Source organism: the organism of the source record quoted next, unplaced genomic scaffold, assembly GCF_019419815.1.
Source record: "Pyrus x bretschneideri cultivar Hongxiangsu unplaced genomic scaffold, Pyrus_bretschneideri_v1 Contig19, whole genome shotgun sequence".
Lineage (NCBI taxonomy): Eukaryota > Viridiplantae > Streptophyta > Magnoliopsida > Rosales > Rosaceae > Pyrus > Pyrus x bretschneideri.
Window position 1 is genome coordinate 4,602,523 of NW_025999490.1, and position 27,263 is coordinate 4,629,785.

Sequence of the window (27,263 nt, forward strand, 5' to 3'; positions counted from 1 at the left end):
AGAGAGAGAGAGTTTACTTTCAACTTTGGTATACTGCCTAATTGAAAAGACTATTTTAAAGACTGGAAGAAAATTCATAGGGTTGTGTTACTCACACCCATTATTCATTCTCACAAACTCCTCTCGATTTTCGATCGTAAGATTGAATGAAATGAAGAAAAACAAAAATTTAACAAGAGTGCGAGAGGTAAAAATGATGTTATAAATAGCACTACCCAATTCATATTGTATAAGTACATATAATATAACAGTTGAGTTGGTAACAAGCTCGGAGCATGACATGGCGATTTGCATCTGCATCCAAATTGCTCTGTACTTGGCGGCGAGTTTCTAAAACAGACACTCTTCTATTCAACAACATATGCCAGCAGCTGGGTGATCACAGTAAACATAAAAGGAGAAGGAGAAAGAGAAGGTAGAACCACTTGTTTTCAGATTTCTCGTCATCGTCGGCTTCAGTTCCACTTCTTCTGATATGCCAAAATCTGCAAAAATCATACATACAAATAAGCACAATATTAAGAAAGAAAAGGAAATTTTTAAAAACCTCTAGACTCTCTCTTTCTTGACACGCAAGCCTTCGTCCCGCACAAGTTTCCGCTAGCTCTATTGATAGTGTGAAATTTGAAAGAAGTGCTCACTGCTCACCAGATAGCCAGGAATGAGATTGTGAGTTCTAAGTTCTGCCAAAGTTTCTTCTTCTTTTAAAAGTTGCAGGTTTTCTTTGCTTGAATCAAGAACAAGAGACTTGGAAATTTGAATATTGGTGGCAGTTGAATGACTGAATTCGGCATGCAGCTCTTTCACCAAATATATTTCAACTTCTTCAGCTTGACACGCGGTTCGGAGAGCTACATACTGTGAACAAATAAAACCAGTTTCGGTATGGTGATGAAAGCTTCGGAGATCAGAGATTGTGAAAAAGCCATCAAATGAAAAATGCAGCAAACAGCTGAAGGATCACCTGACATAGTTGTCCAACTGACAGAGTAGATCTGCAGCAAAGATATGGCCGCTGCAAACTTGGTATTCTTTGCTCATCTAAAGATACAAGCAGGAGGTGGATGTCCAACTGAAAAAAATGAGAAAACGTTTGATCCAACCATCTCGGTACTAAAGCAGATTGCCAGATAAAAAGTCTAAATGCACATCATATATACATAGCGTGTGGGAAGGAATGATCTCAAAAGGCACTGCTCACAGTCCCCTATCACAGAGGAGTCATGACAAGATCGTCAGCCTAAACTCTAAATTACCTCGTCATCATTATCTCCTGGGTTCCGAAGATACTCTACCAACTTAGAGAGACGGATGTTCCTGGCATTTTTACCACTGCCACCACTTGTACTGCCATACCGTGTATGACTCCGCATGCCACCTTTTCCCCAGGAAAGCCTCTCTGAGCTGCCAACACGCCCCAAAGATGCACCCAGAATCTCTGATTTGTTCATTTCATAATCATTTTCATCATCACTATCTGCATTAGCAGCTGCTGATGAGGGCTGATAATATCGATCTCCTCTCCATCTTTTGGATCTCTTCGGTCTTGGTTCTGTGCGCTCATCACCTGATGATAAATCTCTACCGCCATCATCACCATTTACATCCTCATTGTCATTGGACCCTTGATGTTCAGCAACATTTCTATAGCTCCTTCTCCCCCTTGCATTTCGATAGCTACCCCGTGATCTCCTCATAAATGCAGCTGCAGTGGCTTTAGCTGTTCGTTTCCTTCCTAGTGCCTCGGTTTGTCGTCGAAATGTCTGGGCAATGGAAGCTTGGATCTGTGCAAATAAGCTCAAAGATCAAGGGCCCGAAGCAACAAACTAAGAACAAAAAGAAATCTCTATACAGTTCCACTAACTTCATGGTGACGAGTAACACCTAAATGATGAAAATGCGATGATTCTAGTGTAATACCTTATTATGTAGAAATTGCGTTCTTTTCGGTAATGGGACACAGATAAGACCCACATACAAATAGATAATCAAGTCTTAACTAAAAGTTTCAAGGAATTACTGTTCCAGGGTTTTACAAAACCAGATAACTCATCAATTGCATGAGAAAACTAGAATAATTCGCAGTTTGTTATTTTTATTTATTTAGGGTTAACTTCCAATTAAACTATATTATTAACCCTAAAAGAAACTTGAAACTTGAATGGTCACCTGCTTATTGCGAGCCTTCTCCTCTTCATGAAAAGCCAATTCCTACAGGAGGTAATCAACCGTCAATTCTCTCAGTTATAATTTAACTTACAAAAAATAAAATTTACAGTTGAGATTTTGTAAATCAACATCGTAGTACCTCTTCCTCATACTTGTCAATATCCGGATATATAGCTGCAATTAAGGAATCGTAATTTGGGTCATCTCTCAAAGAGCGACGACTTGCACAATGGGTGCGGCAGGCAGGGCATTCGTTGTTCCTGCAGCGAAACCCAGTTACCAGTATTGAGAAGTAAAGCCACAAACTCAAACTTTCTAATACTTTGTAACATCCTCCAAACAAAATCTGTATGACAAAAATAACTTGAATGTTCATTTGAATTAAAAAGGAAAAAGTAATAGTTTGAAGACGTACCCCAGGCGCATGGACTTGTCAATGCATTCCCTGCAGAAGCGATGCAGGCATTCCATCACTGTCCTTGTTTTCCGAATGATCCCTATAGATACCAAACGGTGAATGAATTTCTTTTCTTTTCCAATGTGCGAATGTAAAAGGGACCAATGAGTACTTTGCTTTATATAGTCTGATTAATTGTCTCAATATTTAGAAAAATTCTAATATGAACAAAGAACTATTGGATGTGAAAATCATAGATTTAGACCGTCCAAATGGTTTTAAGTTATATTGGCACATCAATAAGGCTGCTTGTGTTTATCAGAGGAAGATATTCAAAAGATAATATAAAATTTTAAGGCTTTGGATATAAACCTGAGGATATAATTCTATTTCTTCCAATGAATTTACCATGACATAGAAATTTATGTGCTTCCGTTAACAGAGTTATGGGCCAAAAAAAAGAGAAAATAATAAGTTTGACAGCATTGATGCTTTGTTGAGCTGAGATGACCATCTTTCAATTAATATGTAACTACCTATGAGCTACTATCATGAAAATATGACTCTGTAAACAGAGTAGTTGAAGAATGTAATCCATAAATTCTCTAAACAGAGTAATTCTGTTGAAGAATGTAATCCATAAATTCTAACATACATAAAAAAACCTAACAACTGCAATTTTAGGGAAGAAGATGTAAGGACCAACTCAGAGTCGCCACAGAATTTGCAAATATAACTCTTAGATATTTTTTGGATAAAATATTTTACAAATTACACAAAAAATTTCTGTCTTTAAATTATATTCTTGTAAAAAGAAACAACCACAAACTTCTGAGAAAATGAGACAAATATTGAGCTCTCTACCATACCCAACTACAAATTTTATGCAGTATAAAAAAGTTAAAAACAAAAAATTTCATGTCTATGTCAGCAGAGCAAACACATTGATAGTGGGCATGGGATTTCTCATAAAGGTATATGGATAGAGTTGAAACAGAAAACAGCGGAACCAAAGATCACTACCCTCTATTGGTAGCTGATGTTTCGGCACTGACAAAGTGGTACATACAATATATGGTTTCGGATAAGTTAACAAAACCAATATTTCTGACTTGTATGCAAGAAAACTTTTAGACAAAGGCATTTCAAGATATTCTAATATCAATGCTGCCACACAACAAACGACATAAGCATGCGAAGCTACTATGATGTTCTAGAACTGAACGATCAACTTCCCCTTGATAATAGATAATGAGCTTTACTCTATACTGGTCCCCAACAATATTACCTTTTACAAAAAAATAGAACCAGAAGAGATCAAAATGCTTACTTCCCATCTTGATCCAGTTATAATCCAAAATTTAGTATGCCAAGAGCCCAAGACATACCTAAACAGATGGGGCACTGGACTTCTTTCCGAATTTCTGCCAATTTCACTATGACAAATCTGTGTATATTACCAATAAAAAGAAAAATTAGCATAGAGCAGATGTAATGTATAATATGTAGGTTGCCCTATGTGCAAGTTTTTATTTTTGCACGCTTTATAATTATATAAAGAATGAAAAATGTGTGCACTTCAATTTCTCAGAGGGAAATACAGAACCTAGCACAAAAGAGAGAAAAAAATGAAAGTACAGATTTTCTGCAGAAAGAGCATCTGTAAGCATAGCCAAGCCCACCCCGTGCCATGATCAGATAAAATAAATCATTGATCATTTTATAATATTGATTTCGTCCTCAAGCATAAATCCATCATTACATGGAACTTTTCATACCATTTTATCAGCCTGGACAACACATATGCATATCGAAACTAGAACATAAACTGCTGCATGTTATGGGGTTGCATTTTGCAAGCAGCATACAAATGCCCAATTCAGCATGCATATTAACGTTATTGTCAGCATTGTTTACCATATCCCAAAACGAAAATAAGAACGTTAGTTGCTTTCTTTTATAAACATGGCAACAATTCAATCTAACGAGTAAAAACTAGCAAGCTTGGCGTGGTAAATATTCTGTAAGTAAAACACTTCTATGTGGAAGTTTAGCAGAACAATGAGAACCCAGTAGAGTAAGCAGGTTGTTTGTTCCTTCAGCCAAGCACCAGCAAGACTGAGAGAGTGAGAATTTCTGCTCGAAATGACCCAACAATCATCGAAAATTTTGACAAGAAGCGAAAGGAAAATGATCAGAATCTGCAGCTAATGAGCAAACCAGATTGGGCAACATGCTTGAACCACCCATGCACGATGGAATTTGAAGCTCGAATTCAAAAGATCCAAAACCCAACTCCACCAACCTTCTTCCCAACACAAACACAGCAATCCATCCCAGAAAAACAGAAGAGAAAACCCACATCAACCCAAAAGCCATTGCTTTCACAGTCGCATACACACGTCAATCCACCCAGCTCAAACCCAGCAGCCGCTCGATTACCACAAACAAAACAAAACCCAGCACGAAGATAAGCATGCAGATCCAAAATCACACCCAGCATTCGAACATCAAACAGTTACACAATAAACGGAAACGACCACCAAAAACAGAAGAAAGAGAAAAGCAATGAAGAAAAAAAGAGAGAAAAAGCTCACTCGTCTTTCTCTTCGGTGCTCTGAGACGGGCTTCGATCGGACTCTGAGGAGCAAAAGGGATGAGAGAGAACAGATGAAGCAACAGCACAGAGAATCAGAGAAAACAAAAATCCAAAAACCATGTGAGGGGGAAGAAACGTGCGTGTACGGTGTTTGTATATGCGGTGGGTTGGAAAAATCTGGAGTTGGGTTTGGGCGTTGGGAGAAATAAGACGTACCCTCTTCGTCTTGCGGCTTTTCGTGGCTGTTTTCGCGGTGGTTCTGCGGAGGATCATCTTCCATGGCCTCATGGGTGCGCTTCTGTGCCGGCATTGCTCTGGCTTGCAGCGGAACTTTAGCAAGGAACGGAACCGTTGTGTGTGAGCTAAAATTGTTAGCTGATTGTGGTGCTCTCCGAGAGAGGAGATAGAGAGGTATGAAGGTGGCGGTGGTGGGCGGTGGTGGGGGGTGGAGTGTGGCTGACCAGAGAGAGAGGCGGAGGGGTAGAGGCTCGTGGTCTTACCGAAAATTCTTCTATTTATAAAAAAAAAAATTAAAAAAAAATGGAGACAATTCAAGCTTGGGTAATATGGTAAATATATCTTACTTTTTTGCTTTACTTTTCTGTTTTTGTTTTTGTTTTTGCTTTTTTAATTTTTGGGTTTACGTTGAGTTGCTGGCAATTCCTGGATTTGTAGTAAAAATAAAATCATAAAAATTATAAATTATAAATTAAAAAAATAAAAATAAAAATAAAAACTCTCTAATAGAACAATTATTCTTTCATGTTACGTACTATTTAATGATCTAATAAATTTAACGATTAATTTTGCATGTAGAAATATAACAAATTTGTATAAGGATTAAATTTTGCATAAAACCTATACCATTTAATGATACTTTCGTCGGAAATTCAAAAAGGAGAATATTGATTGATTAACTAACATGCACCCGAATCTTATTTTCTCTTTAATTTCTCTCTATTGCCACCGACTTGTTATTGTTATTGTTATTGTTTAATTTGTTCTTACTAAACTAGCCCTAAACCGATACAAGTCCATTATCAATCTATTAGATTTGGAGTTTCATGTTTTCTTAACATTTTTGTTTTGGTTTTGAACCTTTTTCACCAAATACTTCATTGATAATGTCTAAGTTTGAAATTGGGATTCGCAATAATTTATTATGTTAAAGTTGAGCGTATTGAGTCGGGTACAATGAAAGTATGGTTAGAGATTTGTCAAAGTAACACGTCTGACATTCATTGGAAGATATTGAATTTGTCAGAATGTTAGATAACTAAATTGTGACTTATTATTCCGTGTTTGACGTCTCTTATGCTTATTTTTCAACTAAAAGCACCATGTATCTACATGTATAATCAAGATCTAACCAATAAAGTATCTATAAGACAACGCTTTATTCATCTAATACGCCAATACTCTCCTAAACAATCATACAGAGGGGAAATTGGTAAAAGTATCCACTTGTTTCTGTTTGCTTGAATTCGGGTGCCCCTTGGAAATGAATGACTTGATTGTGTCTGCATGTCATTTTCTTTTGGCCTTTTATACAATCCAGTCAAGATTTACTGTACATAAGGGATTTGTAATCGGATCCCCTCCAGACCTAAAGGTACTAAGTTTAATGATCAAATGATTCAGGATATTGAAATTTGATTCAACGACTACAAACAGGGTCCCTCTAAAATTATAATAATTGTAACTGTTTGATCAAATTTCAATGGTCTCGATCAAAGGATCCTGGCTTAGTTCCTATGGGTTCGGAGGGATCCGGTTCCATTAACAAATAGCATGACAATGTTGAACCTGAAAAAGAACTTTATGCATAGATACAGTTTATGCAGATCCTAAGCTTGAAGTTCTCTTCGGATACTCGCGCTGCATTACTGATGCATATAGTTCGGAAAAATGGATGTTGAATCTTAGTGCCACGGTTGGGAGGGAGGAACTGTACATATGTCCTTGCATCTGTTGTGCAATTCTTGTTTCCCCCCCTCCAAAAATTGGCTTGTTTGTTTGCTTGATTTAAAAAGTCCTCTTATGCTTCATGTCCTGAATCCTGATTGAGTTTAATCACATTAGGTTTCTCCCCATCAACTTGTTTTGGTGTTGTCACAAAAGTTTTAAAGTGAAAGTTTCCGCTCTCATATCAAACGAACCAACCAGGAAATACTCAAGGAGTTTTTCCTGCGATGCTTGAAGTTGAAACAGCAGCTGCTGTCCATCCTGGTGGTAGTGGCGGCGCTGTCGTTAATTCAGAGGGTCATATGATTGGACCTGTTACAAGGTATGAAGAACTAAATTGTTGTATGCTGATTGTCTTTAATTATTTTGCTCTGTGTACAGCCATGTTTTATAAGAATCACAGATTTGCACTTTCAATGGTATGAAGTTTGTTATTTCTACGAACGTGTTGCGTATCTACGTTGTTATTGAAGCTGCTTTCAGTGTCATCATCGTCCATTCAGATCTTAGACGTGTTCATTTGATTTATGTAAGTCCGTTTAATGAGATATATTCTTGAAACAGTAATGCAAGGCATGGTGGAGGAACAGTTGTACCGCATCTGAACTTCAGCATTCCATGTGCTGCTCTTCTGCCCATCTTCAAGCTCTCAAAATGTTATTTAGTCAACTTTTTATTTCGCACGTACCGGTCGTTTAAATTCATCTTCTGTGCTTGAATTTTTGTTTTATTGTTGGTGGCATACCGTATAAGATGTGTAGTGGAACCTGTTCTTTTTTAGCAGCCGAAGGTAAGCAATCCTGAGAGATCTGACTACTGCAGTTTTTCTCGCACAGACATGCAGGATCTTTCACTTCTCCAAGTTCTTGACCAGCCAAACCGTTATCTTTCTTCTGTATGGGCGTTGATGCCACCTCTGTCTCCCAAGCCCCCTCCTTTGCCGCCTCATATTCCACACTCTTTACTACAAGATACCAACAAAGAATGAAAAGGCTCTCGTTTGCAAGATTTGTCGCCGAAAGAAAAGATGTGTTTGAAATGCCAACCCAACATGCAAGGCAAGAAAACTTCCTAACAATGTTGTTCATAGCAAGTTATGACGTGCCAGCATCCTGCAACGTTCTCGTAGCAAACTGAAAGGCGTCATCTGTAGAAAACCGAGATCAGGTTTCGTACTTGTCGTAGTGTTTGCTGTGCTTGACTGACTTCACGTACAGGGGTAAAACAATACGATTAGGGATTGAATCTTGTAATTTATAGGAAAAGCATTGTGCAATGCGAGATAATGTTCTCGGTTCCGAACAACAGTCTTATATCTACTGTAGTATATCATATATGCAAAGTTATATTTGCAGTAAGGAGTAAGGGAGTGAAGAAAAGTACCAACAATGCTTTAGTTTCTTGTGAAAAATGCATCCTTGTCAGTCGAAAAGTACTAACAATGCTTTAGCTTCTAGTGAAAAATGCCTCGTCCTCCTCTTCCTACCAATATTTTCTTGGTTTCCAGATTTTTTCTTGTTAAGTGGTCTCACGCTATTGAAGGCTTATGCTTGGGCTAATTTGGCCTCGTAATGGAGAGATTTTTCAACATGCCGAAAACATAATCCGTACTAAGTGTTATACAATTAGTTGAAAACTAAAAAAAAAAAAAAAAAAAAAAAAATATTAACCCAAAGTACTACTCCGTTAGTGGTATAACCTTTTATCCGTCTCAGTAACATGACCCAACATAAGAAAAAATTGCCTATCATCCATAGCTCTTCTGTATTCCATTACCCCTTGATGATGTCGCATATGAATCATTAAAAATGAATGCATAATATTTAATGTACTGAATTATGTTCTCGACATATTAAAAAATTTCTCCTCACAAATGCTTAAACTTCAAATTGAGTAGATACATTTTGTTGAGCTAAAAACTGTGTTTTCAGTTTTGGGGTTCGTATATGCTATCTTTTGGGAAAGTGGGTCTCAAGTCACATCGCACTTACCAAAACCAATCGCACAATATTTGCGATTTTCGCAAAACAGCCCAATAAAATTTTGTATGCGGCGGTCCTGACCCAGAGCCTCGCCTCTCGTCTCTCTTGCCGCCGCCTCTCTGGTCTTAAGCTATTTCAACAAAACTCCAGAGAGACGCAGAGTATACGGACAAGGACACCATGATAAAATCCCAGAAATAACAAAAGCCAATTCGCACAGAGAGAAAGAGGGAGATATGGCGGACAACTCTGGTTACAAGGAGTACGTTGCGGGCTTGATCGCCGGCGTGGCCACCGTTGGAATCGGCCATCCCTTTGACACCGTCAAGGTAAAGTCACATCTCTTTGATTTTGTTAACTGTCAGTGGGTTTAATGATGGTGAGGTTTACTTTAATGGGTGTAGCTTTTAATTTTATTTTCAAGTGCAATTTGATAGAATTTGGAAGTAAAATGTGTTAAACAATGCCAAAGATTAGTTTTTGGAATCTGGGTAGTTTAAATTTTGATTGGAAATGTTTGGATTGGTATGATATTAGTGGAAAGAGTCAAAATTTAGATGATATACTAAACTTGGTTTTAGTAGCAACTTACAGAGCTTAATTTTCCTTTAGGTATACATTGTTGGCCTGTTTTCTTATTAGCTTGATATTCTGTAAATTTACCTTGGCCAAGCTGTAATCTTTCGATCCATTCGTCGTCTTGTCACATCTGTAGTTGATGATTTCTGGATATTGTTTACCTCTAAGATTATCTTTTGTGAACTGTGAGAATGGATGGATAATTTCTCTCTATGTGTAAATTGTGCTTCCCGTTAAGGTTGTCTCTGAATGTTGAATTAGGTTAAGATGCAAAAACACAACACTTCAGCACACGGGATTACGTACAGGAATAGTTTGCATTGCACTGCAAGGATACTAAGGACTGAAGGTGTATGATTCTGAACTTTATCTAGCTGAATATCTCTAATGTAACGATCTAGAACTATTTTTCTTTCGGAAAGGGTGCCAATGTTATAGAATTTGAGTTTCGCATCATCTTTTCCAGGAGAGCTGACTGATATTGGGTCCTTAACAGATTAAAGGACTTTACAGAGGGGCAACATCATCTTTTGTGGGGATGGCTTTTGAGAGTTCAATTGTTTTCGGCATGTATTCCCAGATCAAACAGTCACTGCAGGTTTGAACGAAAATAAAGTGGACAATCTTTGTTTATTTTATTTTGTAATGATCTGGATAATGGCTTCTGTTAGATGCATAATAGCGAACCAGTTTAGTGACTCTATCGATACGACTTCTATAAAGATATTGTGTATCTGTTATGGTTCTTATGTGACATTCTTCTGAATTGCAATGACACTTGAAGGGAAGTGCCCAAGGTGCAGGTCCACAGCCCCAAGTCATAATTCCATCTGCTGCTTTTAGTGGATCAGTCATCAGTTTTATATTATGCCCCTCGGAGCTGGTGAAGGTAAGAGGAATTGGATGGTTTTTAGATTGTTCCGTTGCTTCTCACAGTAAACTTATTACACTGCATTTTTCCAGTGTAGGATGCAAATTCAAGGCACGGACTCTATGGTCCCAATGTCTAGAAGATATGGCAATCCTCTTGATTGTGTCCTTACAACTGTGAAAAATGATGGCGTAAGAAAATACTGTTATTTCTGGCGACAGTGGCAAGCATAACTTTTTATGATCATTTTAGGTGATTGAATGCTTTTCAGGTTAGAGGAATTTTTCGAGGAGGTTTTACGACATTGTTAAGAGAATGTATTGGAAATGCGGTCTTCTTCAGCGTTTATGAGTATGTCCGCTATCACATGCATTTACAATTGAAATCTGCTTCAACTGACCACAGAAACTTGATTGACGTGGGAGTTGGGATTGCTAGTGGTGGCCTTGGTGGTATAGCAGTATGCATCTTCACAATTTAACGTTCTCTAGTACACAAGCTCACATTCTTATTCCACTAGACTTATAAATTCTGATGTTCTCACCCTACTTCCAGTTTTGGTTGGCTGTTCTACCCTTGGACGTGGCAAAAACCATAATTCAGACGACTACAGATAAGAACGCTACAAGAAATCCATTTCAAATCTTGAGCTCGGTAAGGACACCTCTCTCTCTCTCTCTCTCTCTCTCTCTCTCTCTCTCTCCCCCGGAAAATGTTTAAATTGGCCTTTGTTCTTTTTTCCTCTGTAGATTTACAGAAGGGCTGGATTGAAAGGATGCTATATTGGCTTGGGTCCTACTATTATTCGGGCTTTTCCTGCTAATGCAGCGGCAATCGTCACCTGGGAGTTGGCCATAAAACTATTAGGCATCAAACGCGACTAATGATTTCTCTACAATAACCAAATGCTTCCAACCTGTTTGGCAACTTTTAAACCGCATTCAGCAAGAGAAAATTCTTTCACTCCAATGAACTCCAAGGGTGTTACTATGCATTGTTTTCTCGATTTAAGGAGCTTGAACATTTTATCTACAAGAAAATATCAGAGATTGGAGTGGTTTGTTGTGAGATTTTTTTTGTAATGATTGTTGAAAAGTTTGCATCAAGGATTTCACATGTTTTATTGTAATTTCTGTCAGCTGAAATAGAAGTTTTTCTAACAAAGCAGCCAAGAAGTTTTGGTTGGTGTTTTTCTGTTCTTGATATTACAATTTTTTGAAATATTAGAGAGAAAGGTCTGGACATGGCTAATTCATATGGTAAATTTGATAGCCCTCCCCGTCCTGTCGCACCTGAAATGTGATGCGTAGATATACGTGTTGTAATATGAGTGAATATGTTCATATTTTCGGCTATATTGGTATCAACAAGTAAAATATATGCTAAACATAATTACATTGGTAATATTAACGAACAGTCTGTTCATTTCACGTAAATGTTTTCATAACATAATAATAAGAGAGATCTTAGGGCAAAAAATACCATGATAATGTACGATAAAAGTAGTGACAAATTAAAGCATGTGAAGAAAACAAGAATTATCGTTACCAACTGAACGGATCAAGTCGTAGCGTTGTTTCAAATCACAGCCAAGAATCATGAAGCACAATTTCAAGGTTCGAAATTGTGCTAGCAAAGAAGCAAATCTTCCTTAATTAATGCATACAATTGAGAGAGAGAGAGAGTTTCAGTGGTGCATACGTATAATGAAGGCTGAGGGTTGACAGAAGATTGGGAGCTTCGCCTCCATGTCCATGTTATTGTAGGGATGTTTTCCGACGCCGCTTATTGTGTCCAGCTAATCGCCGGCGACAACTCCTTTTACGGTCATCAAACTCCGATAGGCTGTGAAACCTGTCAATACACCACCATTCATTCATTATTCGACTCATGACTCATGAGTGTCCTTCCTACAATGCAGTTGAATGCACTTTTTTAAATGCAGAGTCAAGTTTATTAAGGACATATTGACAACTTTATGGTCTGTAAATAAACTAAAAAGTTAAACAATCAACAATATCAACAAAATTGATGACAATTCGCATTTTTAAAAAGGCAGTTAATCAGCCATGAGTATTACGGTCTGATGATATTTCTCTCTACTTGAAAGTGAGAGGTTTAGGTTCGAATCTCGTGGATGACGAATTCGATACCAAATTAGGCTACCCATTATGTGACTTAGCCAAACTCCCCCTCCTCTTAATGTAAAAATAGTCGATATACTATAAAAAAAAGGCAGTTAACCACGCTTTAGAAAAATATGAGTAAGTGTGTATCTACAATTTATGTTGATGTAGAACAAAAGGCCAAATGGGTTCAAGAGGAAATGAATCGTCAAAAGGCAAAAGGAAGCAATGAGAATTTGCAAATTTGACGTTTGAGCTCCGATTTAGGCCCATGATACATTTTTAGAAAGGGAACGATGCCACAGTTCAAACACCCAATAGATTTTGACCATTCGAGATCGTTTCAGCCTTCAAAACGTAGTTTTAATTTCTGTTATAAAAATCGAACATTTGAGTTATCTTCCAATTAATGTTGAATTATTGTCATTTTAAAGTTCAAAGTCCTTTGAGTTGTTTTTGGAGTTGTAATCCGTCTATTTAAGCCGTTTGACTGTTTCAATGTGATTATCAAATATCAATTAAACAAAACAACTTTTGGACTTTCTGTCAAACCCTGATGGACTCCAAAAATCTTGTTTTTCAAGGGTTTACGTTTGTATCTCTCTTGCTTCGTGCTGCGTCATATTTAGATATATATATATATATATATATATCTACATGAATACTAATTAGGCAACAATTAAGAAAACCGTTTAGCTAGGCATACTAATATTGCCTTCTCTCCACAAGATATGGCATGAAACTGTAGGTGTGGGTTCTTGCAAGTTTAATTCATACTATAAACCACCCGGGATCCTTTTCTTTTGAAAGGACTTCAAGGGAAAAGGTGAACCCTACATTTCCCAGCAAAAGAGCTTTCTGAAAGAGGGCATTTTATTTATTTTTTGCTTGATCATTAGGCATCACACGAGAGAAGAACTTCATAGATAAAAAGGTTTGAAGGTTGTCTAAATGTTTAATGGAAGAGAGTTATTATTTGCAAAACTGTGGTAGTTGAAAAAACGGTTCTAAAATTGTTACCTACTACACTGCTGGCAAAAGCGCTGCAGGAATCCACCCATGAGCACCGCCGGAGCCTTGGCATGAACATCACAGACCTTGTGGCGGCGGTAGTATTGCTTTAAATCGCTCAAATCAGCATTGCAACTATCTACCTTACAACATGGCCCTGCTGTAGACCCTCCTGCACCAGATCTTCTCCCTGTAGGAGAAGGAGCAGTACTATTCATCATCATCACTGTATCTCTCCTCTCATCCTCACCATCCACTATTGATGGTGTCCCACTCCTGCTTTCTTCTTCCTCCTCCTCCTCCTCTTCTTCCTCGTATTTCACCAAGGTCTTCTTTCCATGAGCTCTGCCTGATTCCATATTTTTCCGACAAAAGGAGAAGCAAAGAAATGAGAGGAGAAGGAAGATGTTATATTCAAAGGAGAAGTAGGCTAAAATGAAAACATTGATCAAACAGAAAAGGTGTAGAAAAAGGAAGAGAAGTGTGTGTGTGTGTGTGTGTGTGTGTGTGAGGACCACAAGTTCCATTTGAGTGAATGGTACCTCCAAACCCTAGAATTATTTACTCCAACAACACATCATCTACATATGATTTTTACACTACAACATAACCACAGTTCAAATTCATCTTCACTAATTAATATCTAACCTCAATTTTAGACTTGATTAGTGCTCGTTTAGAGGCACTTTACTTTAAAACCATTTGGAAAATCACTTTAAGTGATTTTATGAAGGGACGCTTTTTATGTGTTTCTCATCATAAGTGATGTTGGTCCTCTAAAAATTACTTTCAAATAAGCCCTTAACCATTACTTATATTAGGGGCTAGGCATGAATTTAGTAACTAAATTTGGGTTCGGCTAAGCCAAGCTAAGGTGAGCTATAGCTAGGTTATTTCGAAGGACTTTTTTTTTTTTTTTTTGGTAATTTGAGATGAACTGGAGGACACTGAAACGCGTTCATGCATGTGTGATTATTACGCCATATAATTTTTATATAGAGCACAGAGCTTATGTCTAAACCAATCATGGATCAACCTAACCAACAACTCAATTGTTGTAAAAATGAATTTGATTTGTACATTTGTCAATTCGTTACAAGCCTATGTTGAGTACGAGTCTCATATTGATGGGAGGAATGACCTTATATGGGCTTATAAGTAAGTTGGGCTACTCCTCATATTGCCAATTGGTTTTATGGTGGAACCTCAACTTTCTTCATGGTCTCTTAAGTAGGTTGTCTCACGTGTGAAGCCAAACGGCCACACGTGCTCCACGTCACCTGTTGTTGTTCACGTGTTGAGCTTGAAAATTCGCCACACTGTGAGGGGGCGTGTTGAGAATGAGTCTCGCATTGATGGGATGAGGGATCTTGCACGGGTTTATAAGAAAGTTGAATTACTCTCGATATTACCAATTAGTTTTATGATGAAACTTCAACATTTTTCAGCCTAAAGCGCTATAAAAATTATAGATATGTTATAATTTATACGGTTAGGCTTAACTATATGAATATATACATATAGATATTGACAGTTCTTTTCATAGAGAGTGTGACTCCTTCATTCGTAATGTATTATAATTATTGGAAAGTGAAAGGTGAAAGGCGAAAGAAAAATTAATCCTAAATGGTCCAATGAGGCAGCAACAGTGCCTTATCATGCATTGGTACATATGGTATCATATATTGTCACTTATAAATAGGGTTTGGTCCCCATTTGTACGATCCAACCCATGAGCAGATTCATGTGCAACATAGAGCACCGGTGGGTTTCAAATCTAATCCCTTAGATTTGGATTAACTAGTGTAACATATTCAAATGTACTCTGAAGAGAATGGCATATTCTAATTGATTGGGTTAGACATCATAATGGGCGAGCCATAAACTAGGTATCAAATGTAACAAAAAAATAAATATGTCTTCATCATATGTGTGAATCAAATATGAGACCTCTTACTTACTAGTAAAGATGAATACCACTAAATTGTAGTACTAACTAGTTGGTAATTTTTTTTATTATGAACATTAAACAAACAAACAGAAGATGAGCCTTGCACCGACAAACTATGTTCTCTTATTTTAATTGCCAAATGAGGCAGTTGCTTATTGATTAAGAAGATTGGGTTAGTTTGCCAAAAAAAAAATAAAATAAAATAAAAATTAGGTTCAATTGAATTCAAATACAAGAAGTGTATAGCATGTGAAATAAAAATTTATTTTTTCTGTCAAATTATAGATTTTGTTAGATTAGTTATCGACAGAGTTTTTTCAAATTATGGGTTCGACATCCATGACGGCCAAATTCAACCCTAATTTAGATCCCAACTAGCCCACTAGGCCCAAGAAGGTTAGCTTATTTACAATCTTGGATCTAGATCCTTGACCCATTTTTGTTTGGGCTGCAATTTTAGCCCATTTTTATTTGGGTTACAATCTTTATATGCAGTCCAACCAAATGGTAGCCGAAGTCATTGAGCCCTACTTATTAGGCAAAAGTTGCTCGACATCGAAGCCAGTAGTTATTGAGCCCTTAATATATTGGGAAATATTTGTTTCACAATTGGCCCAAATTATCAGATATTTTCATGCATAGTAGAAAAATGCGTGTGAGTTGCTGCATGTGTTTAAGATGTTTTTAATACATATACATACAAGGGGGGGGGGTTATAGAAGCTGATTTATATACATAAGTTCAGAGTTATCAAAAGATTGGCAATTTTCAACAGTTCATTATTCCAAAGATCTTTATGCTACAAAAAATAGAGATGTTACTTATATACATGTAGCAAAACGCCCAACCGGTGCGGATGTGGGTTTGGGGGGAACTTGCGTAGCTCCAGAAAGGAGAGAGTGATATCGAGCAAAAGAGTGATGTTGGGAGAGAGAGAACAATGTTCAGTAGAGAGAGGAGATAAGAAGATGAAATCGACGAACATACTGATTTTTAGCACAGTTCTCCAAAAAAAGAAATTCACATTGGTTTTTCAGAGAGGACAATATTAGAATAACATAAATTAAGCAGGAGAAAAATTAAAACTACAATATACTTAAAAATAGTGAATCAGTTCATTTTGAGTTTTAATTTAGATTGAATTTGCATCTACTTAGAGGTCGAGGACCACACACTAGTAGAGTAACCGCTATAATTACAAGGCTTGATTATTGGCTTTTCTTTGAGTGATTGGGGGTTAAGTAATGATAATATTTTTTAAGTTAGACCATATACAAAAAGGATCATATAGCTTAATAGTAATACTATAACTACAAACACATACAAATATATTTTATATGCACGTTTTGAAAGTTACTCCAATTTTTTTAATAGGTACAGAAAAAGTTGGCTAGTTGTTGAAGTCAGTATTTCGGTGCATGGAATGTGTTCTTAACCAATGTATGGAATGTGTTCTTAACCAACTCAGCTATAAACTTCTTTTTAAAAAAATGTTTGCGGTAAATAGTTGTTTAGTTGTCATATTAATCATTTTAGCTTTTTTTTTTTTTTTTTTAGCTAAAAATCTTTTTAGTACAAATAATATTCTACACTAACATAAATGTTTGAATTCGAAATACAGTGATTTGGAGAGGCAAACCTTAAATTACCACTTACCCATAACTTCTAGTTTTATTATTCAATTTACTTAATGTTAAAAAAATTATAGCATTTCATACCGAACAAAGGATGATTGTCTTAATATTTGACGTAAATATATGCCCGACCAAATGTCCGACCTTTTCATGTCACGAAGGTTGAAGAGAGGGTTAATCACACCTAATGCCAATGTTTGGCATAATTACCTCTCTCTCATCATAATTACTTCTTATCACCATGCACTGCATATCCACTAATCACATTCCACAACATATTAGTTAAATATGATATATGCCAATTAATTAGGAGAAAATGAGGGAAGGTGGGGGGTGAGACACCTTGAAGTGGAATAGTACCACACTCACTAACATAATCACATGTCACAAATCATTTGCCCATTCCGAACAAAGTCAAGCCACATGCATGTGGTTGTGGGGAGTTGGCCATGAAAAAGAACCATGTCTTGTAACAAAAAGTAAAAAGGAAATGTACATGTTGCCTAATGTAATAATGATGGTGAAAGGTAGGTTAAATAACCCACGGACCTTCAATCTAGTAGTACTTCTCTTTTTAATTGGGTAAGAGATTTCAAGTTCGAACAACATATGTGATTAACCAGCACTAAGGTCCAATTGACGAAGAGGTTTATATTATTACAGTTAATAAGATTAACCTAAAAATAAATGTTTTTCATTTGTCGTTGATGTTCCTCAAACAATGCTGTTGGTAATGGACAAAAGAATTCAAGATCGACCATCGTAATCATATCAATGTAAGATTACCAAACCAGACATTTAATTATGAAGGAATGATAATTTATGATCTACAAATCCCTCGATGATCATTAATTATTGTGCATGCTCCTATATGGGATAGGATCAAGAGACAAAGATTTTGACAAATATTTTTACACTCCTTTGTAGCCTTTAGATCTTATAAGATCCAAGGTCTTGTTGATTAAAAGTGATTTGGAGGCTTTTAAAAATAAATGACTTGAATGATTATGTGGATTATAACCAATAAGGAAAACACTAATTTAAATAAAAAGAATATCAAATAATACTAAAATTGGAAAAGAAATAATCAAACTTTGAAATATCCAGTGTAAAAATAAAATAAAATCAAATAAAAAAATAAAAACATGAAATTCCATTTCCATCTCTGCTGAAGAGGTCTACAACTTCTTAATGAAAAGTTTTTCTTTCCTTCAAACAAAGAACCCTAATTATAGAAAAACCAAAAAAAAAAAAAAAACAAAAACATGATACCAAGCAGAAAGACTTTTGCTTTGACAATAATTTGTTTTGAATTAAGCACCCTAATCCTAGGCTAGCAACTCAATCACTTTGCCACCTATCATTCATTTGCACCGTATTTAAACAAAAAAAAAAAAAAAAAAAGGTGAAATCCAGGAGTCAAGATTGAAGATTTAGAATATAGGGTTTTGTTCTGAGAAGATTCAAGAGACTGATAGCTTGATTCGTTGTAGTGTACATCAAAATTTCATATCAATCGAATTAGAGTATCACAGGTAGTGAGGTGCAAGAACATTGATCTGTCTCCTTACCTTTCTTGGGTGTTCTTCACTATGGGTTTTACATTCTTTCTCTATCAGTTCAAATTTTGATTTTTGATTTTATTTTATTTTATTAGATAATTCTAATTAATTTAAATTTGTGTTTTCCTTATTAGTTATAATCCACAAAATCATCCAAGTCATTTAATGTTTAACTGTCACATCCTAATCCAGGCCCCCACCACATCCCAAGCTCGACTTCGTCGTCGTAGCACGATATTGTCCGCTTTGGGCCCTGACCACGCCCTTACGGTTTTGTTTCTAGAAACTCACACGAGAACTTCCCAGTGGGTCACCCATCATGGGATTACTCTTGCACACTACTCTGGCCCTGACCACGCCTTACGGTTTTGTTTCTGGAAACTCACACGAGAACTTCCCAGTGGGTCACCCATCATGGGATTGCTCTTGCACACTACTCTCTTAACTTCGGAGTTCCTACAAAACCTGAAGCCAGTGAGCTCCCAAAAGACCTCGTGCTAGGTAGAGATGAAAATATACATATAAGGCTTACAGGATTCACTCTCTTAGGCGATGTGGGATGTTACATTAACAATCTCCACATCATTCTGAATCTAGACCGTTGATTGTTATAGGATCCAAAGGCTACAAAGGAGTGTAAAAGTGTTTGTCAAAATCTTTGTCCCTTGATCCTATCCTTTTATATATATATATATATATATATATATATATATAATGAAGAGCATGATCTGTTGACAGCTTGTTACATAGAATGAGTGATTGACGGTTCTCACTACCATTATGCGTTTAATTAACAATTTTTTATCCAACATTGATACTATAAAGTATAATCATCAACTAAATTACATTTCTCTATACATGCACTTGGGTTCATGTTTGATCACCATCAATTCTTCTCCCTCATAACATTTAACAATTTAACCAAATCTCTCTTCCTCATAATATTTAACAATTTAACCAACTAATACTATTCTTTGTTAAATAATTTGTTAACAAAAAAAAAAAAAAAAACTAAATTACATTTTCACAAAGTGGAAGAAACTTCCATCAACATCGCTGCCCTAATCCATGTCTATTAATGCATCGTTGGATTTGATCTAGTCTACCAACATACGTGAAACATGTGGACTCTCTCTCTCTCTCTCTCTCATGAATAGATTAGCAATTAAATCAAATAGTTTTAGGGCACACCCAATTTGATTATTGTCCTTATTAATCCCCAACATTCCGAAGGCCCCACGGGACCGGCGGCACTTGAAACTTCTAGATATATAGCAATTAGTCCTTCCAGCCCAGCTTAATCCTAAACAATGTAATCATAACATTATAATAATGGTATTAGATTCTCTAATCATCTTCATTCTTGTGAGCTGTATACCATTTTTAATGGTTAATTCTTCTAATTAATGAGCATCTGAGAGTTAGACTAATTGATTAAAGCAAAGTATATATATCCCCTTTTCTCAAATTTGAATGTATCATAAATATTAGAGTTTAGAATATCCATTTACGCTCAAGTTTGAATTTCCTCGTGAAACTTTCATTTTAATAATAATATAAATCAATGCCACACATTGAAGCAAAAATAAGGTGATGTGAAGTACAATGGTTTTGACCAAGTCCACATACTGATGCTTAAAATCGAGCTGAATGGGATTATATGCTTGAAACCAACGACTTACTTGGAACTAATACTTTTTAAATCCCAGAATCACTTTATTAGGCAGCATAGTAGTTTGACTACTGCATCTTTAGAATCACATGCTGCATGAGTTGATTACTAATTAAGTTTGGCGTTCATCTATTTTATCAGTTAGTGGAAATGGGATTATGATGTGAGTAGGTCATCGATCTCCCAGCAGAATATTCCCTAGCTAGCCCTACCTGGGTCGTCAGTCATCATCATGTGTTTTTGTAGTTGTTGCACGCGAGTCCATGTCTATGGAAAGACAATCTTCCGACTTCTGTGTAAAACAGTGGCCACATTTTCATTGAATCACACATTAATATCAGTACAGCTGCAGGTACATGATGGATATATCTGCGGTCGCCAAATGGAATATGTAGGTCTAGAAAAACTCCATTCGCATTCTTCCTTCCACATCATTATCTGTATGTATATATTCTATGTACTGTATATTTCAAGATTAAAGATTAAATTCCAAAAGTAGGCCATTGCCTCATCATTGCTGGGTGTGGTCATTGCCTCATCACTGCTGGGTGTGGCCAACTGAAACTTCCTAACAATGTTGTTCATAGCAAGTTTTGAAGTGCCAGCATCCTGCAATGTTCTCGTACTAAACTGAAAGGCGTCGTCTGTAGAAAACTGTGATCAGGTTTCGTACCTCTCCTAGTGTTTGCTGTGCTTGACTGACTTCACGTATAGGGGTAAAACAAGGAGGTGGATTGTCTGCCCTCCCATTTCCATACTCTCCACATGCCCTCTTGTTTGTGTGGTCACGCTTAAGTCACATCAACATTTTATATTCCTATTACTTTTTGTTTTATTATTTCTATAAAAAATTAATATAAAATGTTAACGTGGCTTAACCATGACCACACATCATATAAGGGCATGGAGAGAGTATGGAAATGGGAGGGCAGACAATCCACGTCCGTAAAACAACACGATTAGGGATTGAATCTTGTAATTTATAGGAAAAGCATTGTGCAATGCGAGATAATGTTCTCGGTTCCGAACAACAGTCTTATATCTACTGTAGTATATCATATATGCAACATGAATTTGATGCAACTTGCAGTAAAAACCATATGATTTTAATTCTACCCTATTTTGCGTTCAATATTGTGGGAATGACCTCGGCTTTTGGTATAGATGTGAATGCTCTTAAACCAATTCATCAACGATCCTGTGCAATCCGTATGATAACTTTCTCAATTGTCTTCTTCTTCCACCTTTCAGCTATTCTTTTTCGGCCTTTTTTTATACAAAAATATATTTACAGTAAGGAGTAAGAGAGTGAAGAAAAGTACCAACAATGCTTTAGTTTCTTGTGAAAAATGCATCCTTGTCAGTTGAAAAGTACCAACAATGCTTTAGCTTCTTGTAAAAAAATGCCTCGTCCTCCTCTTCCTACCAATATTTTCTTGTTAAGTGAGTCTCACGCTATTGAAGGCTTATTCTTGGGCTAATTTGGTCTCGTAAAGGAGAGATTTTTCAGTATGCCAAAAACATAATCCGGTACTAAGTATCATACAATTGGTTGAAAATTAAAAAAATAAAAATTCCGATTAATTGTATTATAATATTTGATGTACTAAGTTATGTTCTTGACATATTAAAAAATTTCTCCTCACAAATGCTTTGAGTAGATAAATTTTGTTGAGCTAAAAACTGTATTTTCAGTTTTGAGGCTCGTATATGTTATCTTTAGGGACAGTGGGTCTTGAGTCACATCGCACTTACCAAAACCAATCGCACAATATTTGCGATTTTCCCAAACAGCCCAATAAAATTTTGTATGCGGCGGTCCTGACCCAGAGACTCGCCTCTCGTCTCTCTCGCCGCTGCCTCTCTGGTCTTAGCTATTTCAACAAAACTCCAGAGAGACGCAGAGTATACGGACAAGGACACCATGATAAAATCCCAGAAATAACACAAGCCAATTCACACAGAGAGAAAGAGAGAGGGATGGCGGACAGCTCTGGTTACAAGGAGTACGTTGCGGGCTTGATCGCCGGCGCGGCCACCGTTGGAATCGTTTGCATTGCACTGCAAGGATACTAAGGACTGAACGGGTATGATTCTGAACTTTATCTAGCTGAATATCTCTAACGTAACGATCTAGAACCATTTTTCTTTCGGAAAGGGTGCCAATGTTATAGAATTTGAGTTTCCGCATCATCTTTTCCAGGAGTGCTGACTGATATTGGGTCCTTAACAGATTAAGGGACTTTACAGAGGGGCAACATCATCTTTTGTGGGGATGGCTTTTGAAAGTTCACTTGTTTTCGGCATGTATTCCCAGATCAAACAGTCACTGCAGGTTTGAACGAAAACAAAGTGGACAATCTTTGTTTATTTTATTTTGTAATGATCTGGATAATGGCTTCTGTTAGATGCATAATAGCGAACCAGTTTAGTGACTTTATCGATACGACTTCTATAAAGATATTGTGTATCCGTTATGGTTCTTATGTGACGTTCTTCTGAATTGCAATGACACCTGAAGGGAAGTGCCCAAGGTGCAGGTCCACAGCCCCAAGTCATAATTCCATCTGCAGCTTTTAGTGGATCAGTCATCAGTTTTATATTATGCCCCTCGGAGCTGGTGAAGGTAAGAGGAATTGGATGGTTTTTAGATTGTTCCGTTGCTTCTCACGGTTTACTTATTACACTGCGTTTTTCCAGTGTAGGATGCAAATTCAAGGCACAGACTCTGTGGTCCCAATGTCTATAAGATACGGCAATCCTCTTGATTGTGTCCTTACAACTGTGAAAAATGATGGGGTAAGAAAATACTGTTATTTCTGGCGACAGTGGCGAGCATAACTTTTTATGATCATTTTAGGTGATTGAATGCTTTTCAGGTTAGAGGAATTTTTCGAGGAGGTTTTACAACATTGTTAAGAGAATGTATTGGAAATGCGGTCTTCTTCAGCGTTTATGAGTATGTCCGCTATCACATGCATTTACAATTGAAATCTGCTTCAACTGACCACAGAAACTTGATTGACGTGGGAGTTGGGATTGCTAGTGGTGGCCTTGGTGGTATAGCAGTATGCATCTTCACAATTTAACGTTCTCTAGTACACAAGCTCACATTCTTATTCCACTAGACTTATAAATTCTGATGTTCTCACCCTACTTCCAGTTTTGGTTGGCTGTTCTACCCTTGGACGTGGCAAAAACCATAATTCAGACGACTTCAGATAAGAACGCTACAAGAAATCCATTTCAAATCTTGAGCTCGGTAAGGACACCCCTCTCTCTCTCTCTCTCTCTCTCTCTCTCTCTCTCTCTCTCTCTCTCTCCCCCCCCCCCATCCCCCACCTAATCCCCCGGAAAATGTTTAAAATGGCCTTTGTTCTTTTTTCCTCTGTAGGTTTACAGAAGGGCTGGATTGAAAGGATGCTATATTGGTTTGGGACCTACTATTGTACGGGCTTTTCCTGCTAATGCAGCGGCAATCGTCACCTGGGAGTTGGCCATAAAACTATTAGGCATCAAGCGCGACTAAGGATTTCTCTACAATAACCAAATGCTTCCAACCTGTTTGGCAACTTTTAAACCGCATTCAGCAAGAGAAAATTCTTTCACTCAGATGAACTCCAAGGGTGTTACTATGCATTGTTTTCTCGATTTAAGGAGCTCGAACATTTTTTCTACAAGAAAATATCAGAGATTGGAGTGGTTTGTTGTGAGATTTTTTTTGTAATGATTGTTGAAAAGTTTGTATCAAGGATTTCAAATGTTTTACTGTAATTTCTGTCAGCTGATATTCAAGTTTTTCTAACAAAGCAGCCAAGAAGTTTTGGTTGGTGTTTTTCTGTTCTTGATATTACATTTTTTTGAAAGATTAGAGAGAAAGGTCTGGACATGGCTAATTCATATGGTATATTTGATAGCCCTCCCCATCCCGTCACACCCGAAATGTGATGATGTAGATATACCTGCTGTAATATGAGTGAATGTGTTCATATTTACGGTTATATTGGTATCAACAAGTAAAATACATGCTAAACATAATTAGATTGGTAATATTAAAGAACAGTGTGACGGTTCATTTCATGTATATGTTATTCATAAAATAATAATAAGAGAGATCTTAGGACAAAAAATACCATGATAAATTGATAATGTATGATAAAAGTAGTGATGTGCATAGTTGCATACGTATAATGAAGGCTGAGGGTTGACAGAAGAGAGAGAGCTTATCATATGCCGGGTGGAAACTAATAAATTAATTAGAAATGCCACCTCCATGTCCATGTTATTGTAGGGAGGTTTTCCGACGCCGCTCATTGTGTCCAGCTAATCGCCGGCGACAACTCCTTTTACGGTCATCAAACTCCGATAGGCAGTGAAACCTGTCAATTCACCACCATTCATTCATTATTCGACTCATGACTCATGAGTGTCTTTCCTACAATGCAGTTGAATGCACTTTTTTAAATGCACAGTCAAGTTTATTAGGGACATATTGACAATTTTATGGTCTGTAAATAAACTATAAAGTTAAAGAATCAACAATATCAACAAAATTGATGACAGTTCGCATTTTTAAAAAGGTAGTTAATTAGCCACGAGTACTACGGTCAGGTGCTACTATTCTTTACTTGGAAGTGAGAGGTCTTACGTTCGAATGTCGTGGATGGAAAATTCGATACCAAATTAGGCTACCCATTGTGTGGCTTAGCCGAACTCCCCCTCTTCTTAATGTAAAAATATCAATGTACTAAAAAAAACAGAGGCAATTACTCACACTTTAGAAAAATATGTGTTAGTGTGTATCTACAATTTATGTTGATGAAGAGGAAATGGACCGTCGGAAGGCAAAATGATGCAATGAGAATCTGCAAATTTGGCGTTCGAGTTCCGATATAGGCTCATGATACATTTTAAAAAAAAGGGACGATGCCACAGTTTAAACACACAATGGATTTTGACCATCCGCGATTGTTTCAGCCTCCAAACATAGTTTTAATTTCCGTTATAAAAATTAAACATTTGAGTTGTCGTCCAATTAATGTTGAATTATTGTCATTTTAAAGTCCAGAGTCCCTTGAGTTGTTTTAGGATTTGTAATCCGTTTATTTAAGCCTTTTGACTGTTTCAATGTGATTATCAATTGTCAATTAAACAAAACAACTTTTGGACTTTCTCTCAAACTCTGATGGACTCCAAAATTCTTGTTTTTCGACGGTTTACATCTGTATCTCTCTTGCTTCGTGCTGCGTCATATTTAGATATATATATTTATATATATTTAATGGTGCTTGAAATTAACAAAAAATTATGTGCCTACATGAATAGTAATCAGGCAACAATTAAGAAAACCGTTTAGCTAGGCATACTCACTAATATTGCTTTCTCTCCATAAGATATGGCCTGAAACTGTAGGTGTGGGGTTCTTGCAAGTTTAATTCATAGTATAAACTACCCGGGAACCTTTTCTTTTGAAAAGAGTTTAAGGGAAAAGGTAAACCCTACATTTCCCAGCAAAAGAGCTTTCTGAAAGAGGGCATTTATTTATTTTTTGCTTGATCATTAGGCATCACATGAGAGAAGAACTCATAGATAAAAAAGAGTTATTATTTGCAAAACTGTGGTAGTTGAAAAAAACGGTTCTAAAATTGTTACCTGCTACACTGCTGGCAAAAACGCTGCCGGAATCCACCCATGAGCACCGCCGGAGCCTTGGCATGAACATCACAGACCTTGTGGCGGCGGTAGTATTGCTTTAAATCGCTCAAATCAGCATTGCAACTATCTACCTTACAACATGGCCCTGCTGTAGACCCTCCTGCACCAGATCTTCTCCCTGTAGGAGAAGGAGCAGTACTATTCATCATCATCACTGTATCTCTCCTCTCATCCTCACCATCCACTATTGATGGTGTCCCACTCCTACTCTCTTCTTCTTCTTCTTCCTCCTCCTCCTCCTCTTCCTCTTCCTCGTACTTCACCAAGGTACTCTTTCCATGAGCTCTGCCTGATTCCATATTTTTTCGACAAAAGGAGAAGCAAAGAAATGAGAGGAGAAGGAAGATGTTATATTGAAAGGAGAAGTAGGCTAAAATGAAAACATTGATCAAACAGCAAAGGTGTAGAGAAAGGAAGAGAAGTGTGTGTGTGTGTGTGTGAGAGAGAGAGAGAGAGAGGACCACAAGTTCCATTTGTTCCTTTGTGAGCGCAAAGTATAATAGTGAATGGCACCTCCACCAAACCCTAGAATTATTTACTCTAACAACACATCATCTACATATGATTTTTACACAACATAACCACAGTTCAAACTCATCTTCACTAATTAATATCTAACCTGAATTTTAGACTTAATTAGTGCTCGTTTAGAGGCACTTTTCTATAAAACTTTTTGGAAAATCACTTAAACTGATTTTATGAAGGAACGTTTTTTATGTGTTTCTCCTCATAAGTGATGTTGGTCTTCTCAAAATTACTTCCAAATGAGCTCTTAATCATTACTTATATTAGGGGGCTAGGCACGAATTTAGTAACTAGATTTGGGTTCGGCTAAGCCAAGCTAGGATGAGCTAGCTAGGTTATTTCAAAGGACTTAAATGGGAACTTTAACGAAAAGCTATCTATATTGTTCATTTTAACAAAAAACCACATTTTTACACTAAAATGTCAATCATGGTACTGTTTACTTAACCCTTTATTTTATCTTTATCGTTAAAACTCATCGTTTTCAATCATTTTTCATTAGTTT

General features: G+C 36.8%; 4 protein-coding genes and 1 pseudogene across 8 annotated transcripts; 2 read left to right on the forward strand and 3 right to left on the reverse strand.

The window, feature by feature from the left end:
* Nucleotides 1-183: 183 nt before the first annotated feature.
* Nucleotides 184-5,667, reverse strand: LOC103934255 (putative E3 ubiquitin-protein ligase RING1a). 2 transcript variants are annotated; one of them, XM_009344028.3, is made up of 10 exons: nucleotides 5,382-5,667; nucleotides 5,164-5,206; nucleotides 3,955-4,013; nucleotides 2,585-2,666; nucleotides 2,309-2,429; nucleotides 2,170-2,211; nucleotides 1,257-1,784; nucleotides 965-1,072; nucleotides 649-858; nucleotides 184-485 (listed from the first exon to the last, which is right to left on the reverse strand). In XM_009344028.3, the coding sequence occupies exons 1-10, from the start codon at nucleotides 5,473-5,475 to the stop codon at nucleotides 456-458; spliced, it is 1,317 nt and encodes a 438-aa protein (XP_009342303.2). In that variant the 5' UTR covers nucleotides 5,476-5,667; the 3' UTR covers nucleotides 184-455. The 2 variants fall into 2 exon arrangements, with proteins under 2 accessions (XP_009342303.2, XP_048438274.1); XM_048582317.1 differs by lacking the exons at nucleotides 5,164-5,206; nucleotides 5,382-5,667 and adding an exon at nucleotides 4,872-5,147.
* A 3,405-nt stretch (nucleotides 5,668-9,072) lies between these two features.
* LOC103934334 (mitochondrial arginine transporter BAC1) lies at nucleotides 9,073-11,726 on the forward strand. 4 transcript variants are annotated; one of them, XM_009344160.3, is made up of 8 exons: nucleotides 9,073-9,441; nucleotides 9,953-10,042; nucleotides 10,188-10,289; nucleotides 10,476-10,580; nucleotides 10,655-10,753; nucleotides 10,834-11,014; nucleotides 11,118-11,216; nucleotides 11,312-11,454. In XM_009344160.3, the coding sequence occupies exons 1-7, from the start codon at nucleotides 9,349-9,351 to the stop codon at nucleotides 11,177-11,179; spliced, it is 732 nt and encodes a 243-aa protein (XP_009342435.1). In that variant the 5' UTR covers nucleotides 9,073-9,348; the 3' UTR covers nucleotides 11,180-11,216; nucleotides 11,312-11,454. The 4 variants fall into 4 exon arrangements, with proteins under 4 accessions (XP_009342435.1, XP_048438276.1, XP_009342385.1 ...); XM_009344110.3 differs by having other exon boundaries at nucleotides 9,084-9,441; nucleotides 10,834-11,022; nucleotides 11,312-11,726; XM_048582319.1 differs by lacking the exon at nucleotides 10,655-10,753 and having other exon boundaries at nucleotides 9,083-9,441; nucleotides 10,834-11,022; nucleotides 11,312-11,726.
* Nucleotides 11,727-12,245: 519 nt separating this feature from the next.
* LOC103934480 (squamosa promoter-binding-like protein 3) lies at nucleotides 12,246-14,175 on the reverse strand. The gene is made up of 2 exons (XM_009344257.3): nucleotides 13,709-14,175; nucleotides 12,246-12,416 (listed from the first exon to the last, which is right to left on the reverse strand). The coding sequence occupies exons 1-2, from the start codon at nucleotides 14,056-14,058 to the stop codon at nucleotides 12,320-12,322; spliced, it is 447 nt and encodes a 148-aa protein (XP_009342532.2). The 5' UTR covers nucleotides 14,059-14,175; the 3' UTR covers nucleotides 12,246-12,319.
* An 8,095-nt stretch (nucleotides 14,176-22,270) lies between these two features.
* LOC103944372 lies at nucleotides 22,271-24,357 on the forward strand (annotated as a pseudogene).
* A 237-nt stretch (nucleotides 24,358-24,594) lies between these two features.
* Nucleotides 24,595-26,628, reverse strand: LOC103934092 (squamosa promoter-binding-like protein 3). The gene is made up of 2 exons (XM_048582701.1): nucleotides 26,171-26,628; nucleotides 24,595-24,897 (listed from the first exon to the last, which is right to left on the reverse strand). The coding sequence occupies exons 1-2, from the start codon at nucleotides 26,530-26,532 to the stop codon at nucleotides 24,801-24,803; spliced, it is 459 nt and encodes a 152-aa protein (XP_048438658.1). The 5' UTR covers nucleotides 26,533-26,628; the 3' UTR covers nucleotides 24,595-24,800.
* Between the last annotated feature and the right edge of the window lie 635 nt (nucleotides 26,629-27,263).

Excerpts from the sequence above, each read along its gene's own strand:
- LOC103934480 (XM_009344257.3), bottom strand. The coding sequence starts at position 14,058 with ATGGAATCAGGCAGAGCTCATGGAAAGAAGACCTTGGTGAAATACGAG. Across the intron at positions 12,417-13,708 it reads TTTTGCCAGCAGTGTAGTAG|GTTTCACAGCCTATCGGAGT; the intron begins GTAACAATTTTA and ends GTGTATTGACAG.
- LOC103934334 (XM_009344110.3), top strand. The coding sequence starts at position 9,349 with ATGGCGGACAACTCTGGTTACAAGGAGTACGTTGCGGGCTTGATCGCC. Across the intron at positions 9,442-9,952 it reads ATCCCTTTGACACCGTCAAG|GTTAAGATGCAAAAACACAA; the intron begins GTAAAGTCACAT and ends ATGTTGAATTAG. Across the intron at positions 11,023-11,117 it reads GTGGCCTTGGTGGTATAGCA|TTTTGGTTGGCTGTTCTACC; the intron begins GTATGCATCTTC and ends CCCTACTTCCAG.
- LOC103934092 (XM_048582701.1), bottom strand. The coding sequence starts at position 26,532 with ATGGAATCAGGCAGAGCTCATGGAAAGAGTACCTTGGTGAAGTACGAG. Across the intron at positions 24,898-26,170 it reads TTTTGCCAGCAGTGTAGCAG|GTTTCACTGCCTATCGGAGT; the intron begins GTAACAATTTTA and ends GTGAATTGACAG.
- LOC103934255 (XM_009344028.3), bottom strand. The coding sequence starts at position 5,475 with ATGCCGGCACAGAAGCGCACCCATGAGGCCATGGAAGATGATCCTCCG. Across the intron at positions 1,785-2,169 it reads AGAAGGCTCGCAATAAGCAG|ATCCAAGCTTCCATTGCCCA; the intron begins GTGACCATTCAA and ends TTATTTGCACAG. Across the intron at positions 486-648 it reads ATCTCATTCCTGGCTATCTG|ATTTTGGCATATCAGAAGAA; the intron begins GTGAGCAGTGAG and ends TGATTTTTGCAG.